Here is a 15,031-nt window from a genome sequence, read left to right as displayed (position 1 = left end):
GGATCTACAATAGGGTTTTAAGCCATAAGAAATGGGCGAATCACAGTCGATTATTCCCCTCGGATTTGACTGTAATTGGTCAATTTCTTATAATTTAAGGCTTAAAACACCTATTGTAGCTTATTGTAGATCCGAGCTTAGGCCGGTATTCATAGTCGGTTCTTATTTCAAGACTGTCTTAAGTAATGTCTTAAGATGCTAATGCGGTCCTTTGATTGGTTCATGACATCTCAAGGCTGAACTTAAGACGGTCTTAAATATAAGATCTGATTGGCTGCGTTCAGCAGACTCAACAGTTTTGCAACCGTTTTATAATTGTCTGCTGAGATAGGACCATTCTTCTAGATCTAAAAGTATGATCCAATTAGCGCGAAGGAAACTTCCAACAGTTGCAAAACAACCGTTCTGCTGAACGCAGCCATAGATAATAAGGACAAACTGATGCTTACAGCTTACAGCGTGTGAGCGTGGAAACTGAACGTACTTGTAGACGTTAGACGGTTAGACGTCTAAGCTAGGTTTGCTCATTTACTGACAATAGCGATTATGGCTAGATAAAATAAACCGGGCTAATCATAATTTATTATCAGTCGTTATTACAATCATTTACAATTGTATTGTCGGCGACACGTGGTGCAACGCATTCGTCTGTATTCGTCATGGGAAGCGCGGACACTACGGTGAAGTTGCAGAATGATAATCACGAGATCGATGAATATGGTACTAACCTAAAAATTTTACCTTGCAACAACCAGGTGAAAGAGTTGCAAACCATTTTGCGGGATAAGTAAGTATCTTTTCATTAAATATGTTCGCTTTAAATCGTAATCATAAGTACAAATATTTTATATTGAGATAAATAGATATATTTTATCTATTTAATTTTTTCTTGAATCTCTAGTCTATATAATTTCAAAATCACAAAATTGTCATTCAAAAGAATTATAAATATTTATCAAGTTATTCGTTTGTATGCCAGTATGTATAGACATGTATATATAATAATATATTTAGAGATTTATAAAATATTAAATTTTTGTGTAGATATATTGATTATTGAAAATAACTAGGAGCTGTTCATTAATAGATCTTGTTTTATAGGAATACTACGAGGAGTGATTTCAAATTCTATGCTGATCGTTTGGTAAGATACGTTTGATCTTGTAATACTGCTTATACTGGCTAAGTTAAAAAAATATAACAAATAAGAGAATGTTCAGTAATTTTGTCTGTGATTAAAGTAGACTTTTAAATCTATATGATAAATGTAGAAGAATATATTAACAAGCGTAATAATAAATATATTACATAGCAGCAAGTGTTTACTCAACCGTTGTATTTTTTTAACATAGCCTTGTTAAAAATATACCCTGTTCGAATTATACTATGATTCCATAATGGCTACGTTTACATTGTAAACCTGTGCCCTTAGTCTGCAATCTATACAATAGGTATCCTTGTTTATCCTGTAGGTTAAACAAAAACACTTATCGTACAGGTTTCGGACTAAGCGCATGTAAACGTAGCTATTATCATAGCATACATGATACATTATGCTGAAAGTGTTCTCTGAACTTTGTATAGTTTACTAATTATCTATTTAATATAGATATTAAAAAAATATCTAATATGATTGTTAAAAGTTTCTAATTTTTATTTATTATGTGAAGAAATGAAATTATGATTTTTACTGAAATATTTTAGATCAGATTAGTTATTGAAGAGAGTTTGAATCAATTGCCTTTTACAAAATGTGTGGTGACAACTCCAACTGGTGCCAAATACAAAGGTTTAAAATATCAGAAGGGAAATTGTGGTGTATCTATTGTAAGAAGTGGAGAGGCTATGGAACAGGTACAACCTTAATTAATCCTAAGTATACCAAGATGATGATATATTTGTGCAAACTAATTGCTAACTCATGGAATAATGTCTTTCAGGGTCTAAGAGATTGTTGTCGTAGTATCAGAATTGGTAAAATATTAGTAGAAAGTGATATGGACACGCATGAAGCTAGAGTAGTTTATGCTAAATTCCCAGATGATATATCTGAGAGAAAAGTCTTGTTGATGTATCCAATAATGAGTAAGTACTAGAGATTCTAATTTTGAGAGTGTATTGGCATTTATTTGAAAAATAATTGTAATAAATTTTATATTTATTACACATATATAGGTACAGGAAATACTGTTATAAAAGCTATAGCTGTATTAAAAGAACATAATGTACTCGAAGAAAACATTATCCTGTCAAATTTGTTTTGTACACCGATTGCAGCCAAATCTCTAGTCACTGCCTTTCCTAAGGTGATTTCTATTATTCGTATTTGCATTTGTATGAATCAGTAAAAATTTATTAAATTGTATTTATCTGATAATGTGTAATATTTATAATATATTTATTTTGTAAGTAAAATTTTGTTTTTTTTATAGATGAAGATCTTAACGTCAGAAATCCATACTGTTGCACCAAATCATTTTGGACAAAAATACTTTGGTACGGATTAATTATATTTCATTATTGTATAATATGCCAAGACACGAACTTAATGCATAATTAAGCCGAGAGAAAATCAGTTAAGAATGATTACATGCTAAAGATAAATATTAAGCTAAATTAATAATTAAAATTATTTTTTGTGATATTTAATAGTAGTCTATAACAATAAAAAAAAATGTAATGTTGAATGTTTGTTTTTACATTCTCTATAAATTTTAATATTTTTAATACTTATTTTTTATTTTATTTGTATTTTACTTCATATTTTAGATATTAAAATATGATTTTTTATATTTGAATTAATTTTTCGAATATTAAAATATAATTAAAATATAATACTTTATCCATTTTGTATTAAAAAAAATTAAATATTTTATCTTTTATTTTCTGATATTTTAATTTAGAATAGGTTAATCTATGATTGAGAGATTATATTATATATTAGTGTGATGCATATTTGACAATTTAATGATTTATAAATAAGTTATAAAAACTTTATATAAATTTATCTTATAATATAAGTATACTGAAAAATATAATATACAAATAATCATAAATTTTTTAAATTATAAAAAAATTTTGTTTTAAAGTTTAAATCTACTAGCTGTAAGCATTCTCTTGATTTTCTCTATGTGTAATAAGACTGTAAAAGTAATATACTTATTTTAAATGTACTTGGAATTGTTTCAATACTGATGAAATAATTAATATTTTTACAATGACATCTCTTTTTAACAACTTTTAGAGATTAGATGAGATAACAATTTTTCATCAAAATTTTTAATTCTCTTATGTTTGTAATAGATATTGGATTATCGGTTTTATGTATGCTACTTAGTATCAAATATTTGCATAAAATATCTTGCATTAAGATAAGCTAAGTGGTAAAAATATATCATATGCGAAATTACCAGTTCAGGTATTACATATTACATACGTAACACACATCTCTTAAATACAGATTTATAGAATCACCGTCCCAGAGAAAAGCAAACAATTTAATAGACAAATAATTAAGAGCTTGACATTACAAACAATTATTTCCAAAATTATTTTATTTTTACATTTCGTAAAAAAATCTCACTGAATTGAAAATCTCTTAACTGACATTAAATTTCTAAGTTTATTAAAGTTTAGTAATGTCAGGTTTTCTGTGTACACATACAGAATATAATATGTGTATAATATATTTATATGTTATATATTATAAACAAGAGGAATTATAAGGAATTATAAGTAATTACATGTGCTAATTAAAAAAATATATATAAAATATTTTAAAATTAAAGTATGCTTTTATTTTTTTATTTGGATCTGGTTTATAAATATATCATTATATTATATCTGTATGCGATTATATTCTGAACATATTAATTTTGTATGAATTAAGATTAATATACATTGATGAATCTTGAGTCAATATAAAGCATAATTTCCTCTTAACAATATATGCATAATGAAGTATTCATTTACAGTATGTAGTTAAGTTAAAATAATATCGAATTATTCAACAATTTAACTTAAGCATTGTCGAAAAGAAAGAATACCTCATTATATGTTATACGATCGTAAAATAATACACTATACATAATTATTTTTGTTACATATAGCTTGTTTATAGATATGTGAGAAATCGATCTATTTATATCGCATTATATAAGTAAGCTAATAAGCATAATTTGTTCTATTAGAATGTATAATAGTCTTAAACATATAATATTGCCATGATTTTACAATCATACTTATGCATGTGTTCAAATTTATGGCAAAAAATGAAATACTTAATGAAGAAACTTATAACTCAAAACTTTTAATTCTTAAAGACCCGGTAATTTTTTTCATTCTTAAATGTTGCATTTTATACGTAATTTTAATAGAATATTGTGTTTGTATACATTACGTGTTAATACGATTATATACGTGTTATACGTATACTTAATACGTTTTAGTCGAAATAGGTTCAAATTTTGTACACAATAAGTTTACAGAGACAAAAAATATATCATATTTTACTTAATATAAAGAGAATTAAATATTACAAGTGCACTGCATAATTTATTTACCTACTTAATACAAATATATTGATGCATTCAAAGAGATAGTCATAATTATTCGTTAATGTCAGTTAAGAGCAAAGAATGTATATGTACAACAGGGGTATACATTAGGAATTATTTTATGTACAACATATACACTCGGTACATAAAGTCAAAATACAATTTAACTCAATAATTGAAAATTAGAAAAAAGCATCATGTATAACTATATAAATCTTTGCTTTCAGTAAAGATATAATTACTTATTTATTATATATATATTTGCTTACATGCCCATTGAATGAGCTATGCAGCTTTTACATGTAGCAAGTTTCGAATAGAAGTATGATAACAATTTTGTGTAATTTTCCAATAGTTAATTATTATGTATTTGATTAAACTATTAAAAGATATAACATTTTAAAATCAACATCTTAAAGAAAATCAAGATTCAGTAAAAAACGCTTCTTAAATTTGTTCTTAAAAATCTTGATTACAGCATTTTTATTAAACTATTTGCCTTATAACGTGCCTATGAAAAAGCTGCATTGAATAAGTACAGCAATACCAGTAAGACCAATAATTTATATGATGTAAATTCCTGTTATTGGACACAAGATGTTTATAGTTTATATATATATATATATATGATTGTGTATAGATTTATTTACATTGATAATTAATTGTTTAACATCTTTGCATCAGCAACAAGTTTGTTTCATGCAAATTGTATGCGTAATATTGATAAATAGATATGTGTGCACAATGATTATTAATTAAATAATACGACAAATAGCATTAGTAAAATAAATGTAACTCTGAAACTGGACTATGTTTTATTTTTATGTATTTTTTTATATTTTAATATACATTGGAAAGAGTTAAAATATTATCATCATTATAATAGAACATAATTATTTATTGTATTAATGATTCTTCATTAATACATTTAATTAATAAATACTAATTTTGTAATTTATTAAATTTATTTGCTATACACTCATATATTCTCTAAACTTTCTAATTATAATTAAAAAATTGTTTTACGTTATTAGTAATGAAATTTTTCGCTGAAGAGAGAAAAAGAGCAACTTTAAATTTGTTTAAAAAATGTATTTGTAAAACTTTGTTTAATCTGAAGTATCTCATTTTGTTTTTAATTATTAAAATTTCGATATATAATTAATGTTACTGAGAATAACAAATATATTTTACATATATTTCATTATTGATGAAAATGTAATTTGAAGATTTTTAACAAATGTTACCTTTTGAAGTTTCTTCATAGATTTTTTTAGATATAAATAAAAATACTTTTATATATACTTATTCCACAAACGTGTATTATAAAAATATTGATAATTATTGGTTTCAGGCTGTACTCGTGTTGTAATGGAGACATCAAATATACAAGAGAAAGATAATTGAGGATATAGTATCGTTAGATCTCAATTGAACCTATGAAATAGCAAGTTTAATTATCTATATTACACTGAACGTTATAACAACTTGTGTAGATCAATCAGATTATGCACTATTTTTAACTTGAGAAAGGGTAAAGAATATTTTTAGATATTGTTATATCAAAAAGTATATTTTACGCATAGCTAGTTTTTATATCGCTTTTAAAAGAAACCAGCATAAATACTGTGCTTCAGACTTTTTTTTATCATAGAATTATATTCACACATTTGTATATTGTATACCTATATATACTTACCTTATTTAATGATAGAATACGGAATTATATATCAATTTCCTAAAATATATATTGTTATGTTATAAATCATATATTTATTATTTGGTGAAAAATGTTAGAAATGAATTTTTTTAAAGGATATATAAACAGAATTTTAAACTTGAATCATTGTATTTATTAGTAAATTCTTGTATGCATGTAACAATGATCGCTATTGATCTATATATATATATATGTATATACACATATATACACATATTTGTGTATAATATATATATATATGATGAATATTTTTGTAAATATGATTATATTTAATGATTATACCTTTAATATAGTATGTTAAAATTTATTTTAACATTAATATTCAATCTTTATTGTTACCATCTTCTCCTCCTCATCCTTGTAATAAGAAAGACATGTTAACATGAATAAAACTTTGCCATAGTTCTCTTTGATTGTAGCAGTAAATTATTACATTTACATGTGCGATGTTAATAGATTTAATGTATCGTGTTGAAGAATAGAATTATAATAGCAAAAATAACTTTTTATTTTATTTATTTATTTATAACAAAGCAACTTGTAGCAAATACTGGATAAAGTTTAATTTTTTATGGCGGAAGTATTGTTTGAACGATGGACAAGCAATAAAAGATGTATGCAAGATATTAATCTTGCTGAGCACACACGTAGGAAGGAAATGTCATGATTAATAATAATAAAAGAAACAATAATATATCATATAGGCCTTTTCAACGATACAACTGCCACTATTTACCAAGGATAATTATTTAGAATACACGAATTTGAATAATATCAGACTTGATTCAAAAACTTTTTTAAATTCATTGCACATTTTGTGCTAGTTATAAAAATTTTTCGTATATACGTTATTTTATTATATATATTAAAACATTCATGTGTTGTTTCAATAGTAGCAGTTGTAAAAAATTCTCACTTTTGCTTTAAAATTTTATATTATTACAATATAATTTACAAGCATTATAAACCAATTTTTCTATTTTCAAAAATAGAACTTGTAAGAACTTAATTGTTCGATTTTAGATGCAAAGATTCTAATGATCGAATAGACTGTTGAATAAGCATGAGTCATATACACACATATCAATGAAATCATGTCACGCCATAATGAATCATACACATCAGCATAATTTTGTTTATGAGTAGAAAATGGAAGAGTTTATATACCATAAAAAAGATATTTATAATTCAGTTATAAAAATCTAGAAATCTCTTCTTTTGTTCTGTTTTTTCTAATACTATTTCTAACATATGTAATATATAATTAAGCTCAAGAAATCAATAACTTCCTAAAGCATATTTGGAAAGACTGATTAGCTTAACGCAATAAATGAAATGTCAAAATAAAAATTTTTATTACAAGCCAAACCTATCTTTAATACTGCTGTATTTGATTAAAAGTATAATATAAATATCAAAATTTTTTTCTCACGTAACAAATTAATTATATCTAAAAATTAAAAAATTCAATTATAATACATATTTATCTATATATCTGTCCTCATATATCTCAAATGATATTGTGTATATGTATGTATTGCTATATCCTATATTAACTTTTGTACGCTTTGCACGCGGCAACAAAATAACGAAAAAGCACATGTAAAAGAATATATATATATATATATACACATATATATATATACTTCAGTTCGGATGTGCTATAATGTGTCAGGTATGGTGCAGTGCGAAACAATGCAAAAATAATAAACAAACGTGAGGATGTAAACATAAAGATAGCGATATGAAGGAATTGTCTCATATCACCTAATCAGACCTGTTGCAAAACATTTGGTGAAGACGCGTTTGATCTAAAAATACAAAGTATATTCTATAAAAGAATGTTCCATGCGTCATACTGATCAACAGACTTTCTGCAAAGCAGAATATTATCTTGGCAGTACCTTCATTCAGCCTTAGTAATGTAATAAACGTAGCTTTGCAAAATACGTTTGTGGGTGGAAAAGGAAGGATGTCATTGTGTGGAATATCCCAAATTTACATGGGTATATCTTGTATCTATTCCTCTTTCTCTTGGTCGTCGGACTTCTCTTCATTTTTATCACCACTATCTTCAGTGTGTTCACCTTCATCGCTAGCGATAACTTTTGCCGCGTTATCTACTTCGGTTGGTTTAGAATCTTCTAAAGCTTTAGTCTCACTTTCTAAAGTTGTCCTTTCTGGTAAACTAGAACATAATTATAAACTAATTATTCAATATTTTTAATCAAAGTATAATGTATATATATTTTAAATATATTTCCATATTAAGTTGTTTATTATAATAATTACCTATCGGAAAGTAGTACATCTGCTTCTTTGTCTGCGGAAGGCTGAAAAAAATAGATTGCAAATGTTAGATAAATAAAATGTATATAAACTACAATATAAATTTAGTAACAAAGTTAGACTAATAAACAAAAATAAGTAAAAATTGAAATAATTTTATATACGGATAAAAGGCTCGTTATAAAATAATGAAATGTATAAGTTATTAATTTGTATCATCATATGTTAGTTTCTTTGGAAAGATCTATAAATAAGTAAATAAATATAAAAACAATTTGTCATATGTCGTACACGTGTCACATAATAAGCGTGACAGTAATTTCTTATGAATATATGATTTAGAAACTTGTGACAAAGCTTTTTTTTTAGGTTGCAGTTCCGAAACAAAGGAACAATGTTAAGCTATGTCTCCATTGAAGCAACAACAAAAAACTTTTTATTATTTGCTGTTGCTAAATGTTTCCTAATTATCTAACATATGTTAACTTGTAGAAACGTTTTTTCTTCATTGAAGCGACATAATCACAGAAACATTTGGATTTTCTTCCAGTTTTATTCGTTTCTAGCAACTAATAATTGTCCACACTTAAGAAACAAAGCAGTTTATTGTGTTATGTGAAAAACAGTTCAAGATTTATTTCTTGTAGCTGTAATATATATCTCATGATCAACAATGATAAAAAAAAAAATGAAAAATGTGAATAAGATCAAGTCCGACTTTTTTAAAGAATGCATTTTTTTGTTCCCTGTGGGATTGGCAAGTCAAAATTTTCATTTTTCATACTGGCAACAAAACGTCCTACTGAAGGAACTTCTATTTCTGTTGAGATGTATTTTTCATCTTCCTTTGATTGATATTTATCGCTTTGATTGGAAACACATGACAAGCAACAATTTTTGTCGCTAGCAACAAAAAAACATTAAGAAATATCAAAAACTTTCGACAACAATTGGCAACTTTTCATGAAACATTAATAAAAAGTTTCTCGCTGTTGCTTCAGTGGGAACATAGTTTTACCTCTCGACTTGAAGTATTTCCATTCTCTTGAATTCCATCACTCTGAGATTTTGAGTCTAGAGTGATTTCTGCAGTACTAATCGCTGGCGTTACTTTCAAAAATTTTTCCAGTTCATCCATTTCATTTGCTAAATCAAAATCTTCATAATCCTGCAATATTTAACCGCTTTTATTATTTGTAAAAAATGACGTAATACTTTTTCAATAGTTATCTTCTATTGCTTGTCGCATAAATGACACAAAGAAAAGATAATTACGCCGCAATAATCATCCTCATTAAATATCTGTGGAGGCAATGGATACTTGTTATTTCTAGCATTACTGTTAGCTTGCATAAATTCTTTCTCCAGTTCCTTGTCTGGCTCTGTTATATCGATGATCTCGTATTCTACATTTTTACTATCTAAAATCATCAATACACGTTGCTGTCTTTTCTTCACCTGTAACATGTTTACATGTATTTAAAATTTTTCAAACTCTTCCAATTTAATTAATATGTGCGACTACTTGGATGTTATATAATCTGTTATTGATTAAAAAATAACAAATATTTAAAAAAGTAGAAATTAATATTAAATATAAATTTCATAACATTTGTAACATTTATATGTTATAAAACCTAATTTAATTTCTACTAAAGTTTCATACAGTTGTATACATTTGCTAGAAAATCCGATATGTAATAAAGTCTGCCAAAAATGCAATTATCTATCATTTTTATACATTTTCACTCCTAAAAATAAAATTTATAATATTCGTTGCTGTAAAATATTAATGACAATTTTCTATATTAATACTATTAATATTCTCAATAGAAATATTTGCAGTATGTTTAACAAACAAAGGAGATCAAAAGATACAAATACACAGAAATTCACATTTGTCTTATCAGTAATGGAACTATCAAGTAATCAAGTTAAATAAATTGTACATGACAATTCGACAATCGTCACTCCTGATAAAAATAAACAGAACCGGATGAGACCCGCGATAAACAGCTGGAAAACTGGCGTGACACCACCGTGCGTCCATTGTCAGGGAAAACGATCAGCGAAACCGATAAAAAAAACGCGCAGTACCCGCGCGTCATATCGCGTATGACAGTCCGCGATTATTAAACGCCCCAGGGCTGCTAATGCGTGCCATTCGCATTGTAACCTGATACAGCGACGACGATGACGACGGCGGTGGTACCGAGGATTGCCCGTCCGACCAGGCGCCGTGGTCGAGTATCGCGACATCCGGAGCTCATCGCTTGAAAACCATAGGCACTCACTTCCTTGTTGCCGCTGATACCCGATACGTAGATCTTGACGACCATCGCGCTGGCTGTGCGACCACCACCGGCCGTACTTCCTAGACTGGACGACGCGCGTTCCCTGGCGTTCCCCTCGTTGCACTGCGCCGCGCTGTGCTACGCCACGCTACGCTATACGCTCCGCTCCGCTCCGATTAGGCGGCGCGCCGGATCCGGACGACGCGACGTGCGGGAACGATCGCGGGGGGCAACGGTGGATAGCCGACCACCAACCGGTCGCTCGTCGTGGCGGTGGATTCCGCTATTAGCCGCTCGCACGTCGACACGAGTGACGCACCGATCCCAAGAGAAACGGAGCCGGACTGCCTGGCCAGGCCTACGTCATACCGGGCCGGTTCCTCTTTGATCTTCCCAGGGATGGAACGAATGATTTTCCCACTTAGGATTACCTATCACAAAAAAGAATGCATATCATGTATACCTACACTTTTTTAAAAAAGATAATCCGGGATTGGAGGAGGGAATACAATTTTTTATGCGTTACAAATCTGGTAACTTCCACTATGTCGCGCGCTGCGTAACGTTTATAAAAAAAAATCGCGTTAGTCTGGAAAAATAATTTTTCGAAACTCCACGAAACGCCGATTCTTTTCATTCGTCAGCCTCCCTCGCGATTATGTAACGCGTTACGATGACATTATATAACGTGTATTTTTGGAAATTTGTTAAAAAACATAATAGATGATGACATTTGTTTGGATGCATCGGGCATAGTCTGGACTACGAAGTGTTTGACTATAGTAATCGAATTATGTAACTTATAGCATTGTTAATTGATTCATTGTTTGCAAAGAAATTTAAATAGTAAGTTAAAGTATTTTTTTACTTGAATTTTTTTCGACAAAGACCATTTTTGAAAGATAATAATGAAGCTCTTAGAGAAATTGAGGTTCTACTTGTAATTATTCACGCAATATAGTTCTACACAGTTCTACATACATTAAAATCCGAGACACCGAAGACTCTTTATTCAGTATTTAAAACTGTATGCCCTTACGATACATTTGTGTGTACGTTCCTGTGTTAGGTAACTAGTAGTAGTCGATAAGCCGTGTTGGTCAGCGGTTTGAATTAAATTGAATTAGCGAGGACTTTCTTTTTGTAAGTATTTCGTTCATACACGCAAACATGTGTCCGTAATCCCATTTAATCTTTAACTTCTAATATATCTCGAGTATATATCTATCTTTTTTTAAATTTAATTTAAAAATTATATTATATGTGATTTCTTAAAAATGTGCGTATTAAAAATATACACGTTTTCTCTGTTGAAATTTTGTTAAATTATACAATATATTTCAAGTTTAGAAATTCATATTTTGTTTTACTAAAAAATATCTTTTTATCATTACAGAACAATTTTTTATTATAATAATGGTATATTTAATATTTTCTTACAATGTGTACCTATTGTAATATTTTTAATGACTGAAATACATGTACGTAATATTTTCTTCAGAAGAAAAATAATACATATATGTAATTCGCGATATAAAATAGCGTTCATAAATAATGGAAAAATTTGCCATTAATTTTAAACAAGTTTTTCCCGCTATAATTTGAAATTTATCATTCATACTTTCGTCGCTAACTTCCGAATTCCGATGTTGCACGACGCTATCACTGTGCTGCAGTGCTGCCTGTGCTGTGTGAGGTTACTTCGCTTCTTTCCTAATTCTTTCCGGTTCTTAACGAGAGTGATCTTTACCTGTTAAAAATGGTAAGATATTTTATCGAATTTTACGTATCAAATCTTAATGAAATCTACGTTATGTTGATCACCAAATAAGAATAATGGCTATCAAAAAATTTTTTATATATATATTTTATCGTAAAATGCTAATATTACATATCTGTGAGAGTTCTAACCTTATAACGAGGTTATGTTTTGAAAGCGTTTGTTCGATTGTATATTTCTGATCTTTAATATCATTGAAGTTACCTGTAGTGCAGAGGCCCTAAAACTGCTTGAATTTTAACAGGCGAAACGCACGAAGAAGGTAGGAATCACCGGTAAATATGGCACCCGTTACGGTGCTTCCCTTAGGAAAATGGTCAAGAAAATGGAAATTACCCAACACAGCAAGTATACTTGCTCGTTTTGTGGTAAGGTAAGTAATTGTCGTGCTTTATACTATGAATTGGAAAGATAAATTTTCAAAATGTTTGATATTCTTTTTTAAATTAAGATTTTGATATAATAAATTCTTTTTATCATAGATATGTTCTATAGTAAATCTTTTATACGAACATTATTTCACAATTTAATGCAATTAATTCAAGATACTATCAACTGTGTTAAACGATACTATTTTCATTTTCTAACAGGAGGCCATGAAACGTAGTGTCGTAGGAATCTGGTCCTGCAAACGATGTAAAAGGACAGTTGCTGGTGGTGCATGGGTATATTCTACGACAGCCGCTGCTTCAGTAAGATCAGCTGTACGTAGATTACGTGAAGTCAAAGAACAGTAAATGTATGTAATAAATATCTTTTTAACAATTATACTTGTAATTTTATTTAATACAAACCAACCGTTTTTAATTGATATTATTGAATGACCTGAGCAATCATGACATTTACAATTGAATTTTATTAAATTGATATTAATTTTATTGAATACTTCACATGTTTGTCAAACTCATCTATGTTTCAACATTACTCACAATTATTTGGCTTTAATTTTTTATTGTTGATAAAATGCAAATTATGTAAGGCTATTAAAGAAACTATTTTACAAATATTAAACAGTCATGAACATTTGCATTTATTAATCAGAAATTATATATAAGTATTAAAATAATGATACCAACGTTTCACATGTGTAACGAAACTAATTATTTATTCTAACAAGATGTAATTATATGATCATAGTTATTTTATAATATTCTATAGAATACTTATATGGTACAATTTTAACAGCTATAAATAAATTACTTTTCAAAAGGCTTCATTTTTTAATCAAATTTGATTCTAAAAGGAGAAACAAAAAGTCAGGTTTAAATGTCATTAATGTGCATACATTCATTTTTACAAATTTTACTTATTATAGAAATGTTTAAAATTATTATAGTAGTATTATAGAGACATGCGTTATATAAACTTAATGTATACAAATAATTTTATTGTCTTTAAAAGATAATGCTTACGCAGTTCAGGTTATTATAATAATCGAAACTGTTCTTTCATATTATCATAATCGATTGAACCGTGAAGCTAGAGACGTTATTATTTATTGAGCAAATAATTAAAACAAAAATCGTTCATTAGTAATTTTATTCATATTAATAATAGCATTCTCCACGAAATCAGCCTGTAAGGAATGACGTATTTGCAAAGAGGTACTATTGACTATCATTTTTCGATCGCGATCGAACACTATCATTTACCTATAAAGTGGACTGACACTGCGTATTTTAACATATAAGTCAATTTGTATTCTATACAAAAATAAATACCACAGTCTTAAGAAGACAAATGTATGTCAAGCTATTAATGTTGCACCACCACCATAACATTCTTTTGAATTACATAAGAATAATGAGTATATTCATCATTCAATAGTGGATAGGGAAGATCTTAAAGCTGTGTCGGAAGTTATTTGCAAGAATGTAAACTTACGACAATTGCTTGTTTTCAATAGCAGATTTGAGAATGTATTGAATAAAAGATGTCATTTTTTGTAATTGTTTGAAGGATAAAAACATTCTTTTGTAACTTATGATGTCGAAGAGAAAGGTGCCAGGATTAAAAAAAATAAAGATGATTTTCATCTTTGTATAAACGGTCATAATTCTCTGCAATTATATTTTAGTTAAATTTGTTAACTACCTTAATCTTTAAATGCATCATGCTCAAAAATTGTTTTGCTTAAAACGATTTTATGGTATAATATTTTGTCGCATATTAATTCACAAATTAAATCTGTTCGGGAAGGTAGTTAACAAGTAACTCGCAAATGTACGCAATAGCTGATTATGCCAGAAAAATCTGCCATCATTAAAATATGGAAGACACTCTGGTACGTTCGCATTGAAACTGTATTATGTCTCTGCAATAAAATTTAACGAGAGTTAATAATTGTATGCATCTAACTAAACCTGATGAATTCTACATATCGCTATAAATT

At 28.1% G+C, this 15,031-nt stretch overlaps 3 protein-coding genes across 4 annotated transcripts; 2 read left to right on the top strand and 1 right to left on the bottom strand.

Annotated features, from left to right (window-relative positions):
* Window positions 1-532: 532 nt before the first annotated feature.
* Window positions 533-6,162, top strand: kri (uracil phosphoribosyltransferase krishah). The gene is made up of 7 exons (XM_018444850.1): window positions 533-787; window positions 1,102-1,144; window positions 1,705-1,854; window positions 1,941-2,085; window positions 2,176-2,306; window positions 2,433-2,496; window positions 5,911-6,162. The coding sequence occupies exons 1-7, from the start codon at window positions 660-662 to the stop codon at window positions 5,961-5,963; spliced, it is 714 nt and encodes a 237-aa protein (XP_018300352.1). The 5' UTR covers window positions 533-659; the 3' UTR covers window positions 5,964-6,162.
* Window positions 6,163-7,775: 1,613 nt separating this feature from the next.
* Window positions 7,776-11,263, bottom strand: LOC108720688 (SH3 domain-binding glutamic acid-rich protein homolog). Of its 2 annotated transcripts, XR_001936537.1 has the most exons (6): window positions 10,860-11,263; window positions 9,841-10,023; window positions 9,584-9,733; window positions 8,569-8,609; window positions 8,181-8,464; window positions 7,776-8,087 (listed from the first exon to the last, which is right to left on the bottom strand). XR_001936537.1 is itself a non-coding variant. In XM_018444814.1 (5 exons), the coding sequence occupies exons 1-5, from the start codon at window positions 10,902-10,904 to the stop codon at window positions 8,296-8,298; spliced, it is 588 nt and encodes a 195-aa protein (XP_018300316.1). In that variant the 5' UTR covers window positions 10,905-11,263; the 3' UTR covers window positions 7,776-8,295. The 2 variants fall into 2 exon arrangements, 1 of the variants encoding a protein (XP_018300316.1); XM_018444814.1 differs by having other exon boundaries at window positions 7,776-8,464.
* Window positions 11,264-12,540: 1,277 nt separating this feature from the next.
* On the top strand, window positions 12,541-13,407 carry RpL37A (ribosomal protein L37A). The gene is made up of 3 exons (XM_018444855.1): window positions 12,541-12,621; window positions 12,884-13,012; window positions 13,230-13,407. The coding sequence occupies exons 1-3, from the start codon at window positions 12,619-12,621 to the stop codon at window positions 13,374-13,376; spliced, it is 279 nt and encodes a 92-aa protein (XP_018300357.1). The 5' UTR covers window positions 12,541-12,618; the 3' UTR covers window positions 13,377-13,407.
* Window positions 13,408-15,031: the final 1,624 nt, after the last annotated feature.

The sequence above is a fragment of the Mycetomoellerius zeteki genome, unplaced genomic scaffold (assembly GCF_001594055.1).
Source record: "Mycetomoellerius zeteki isolate Tzet28-1 unplaced genomic scaffold, Tzet1.0 scaffold155, whole genome shotgun sequence".
NCBI classification, from domain to species: domain Eukaryota; kingdom Metazoa; phylum Arthropoda; class Insecta; order Hymenoptera; family Formicidae; genus Mycetomoellerius; species Mycetomoellerius zeteki.
Note: the sequence above shows the minus strand (reverse complement) of the source record. Positions and strands in the feature narration are given on the sequence as shown.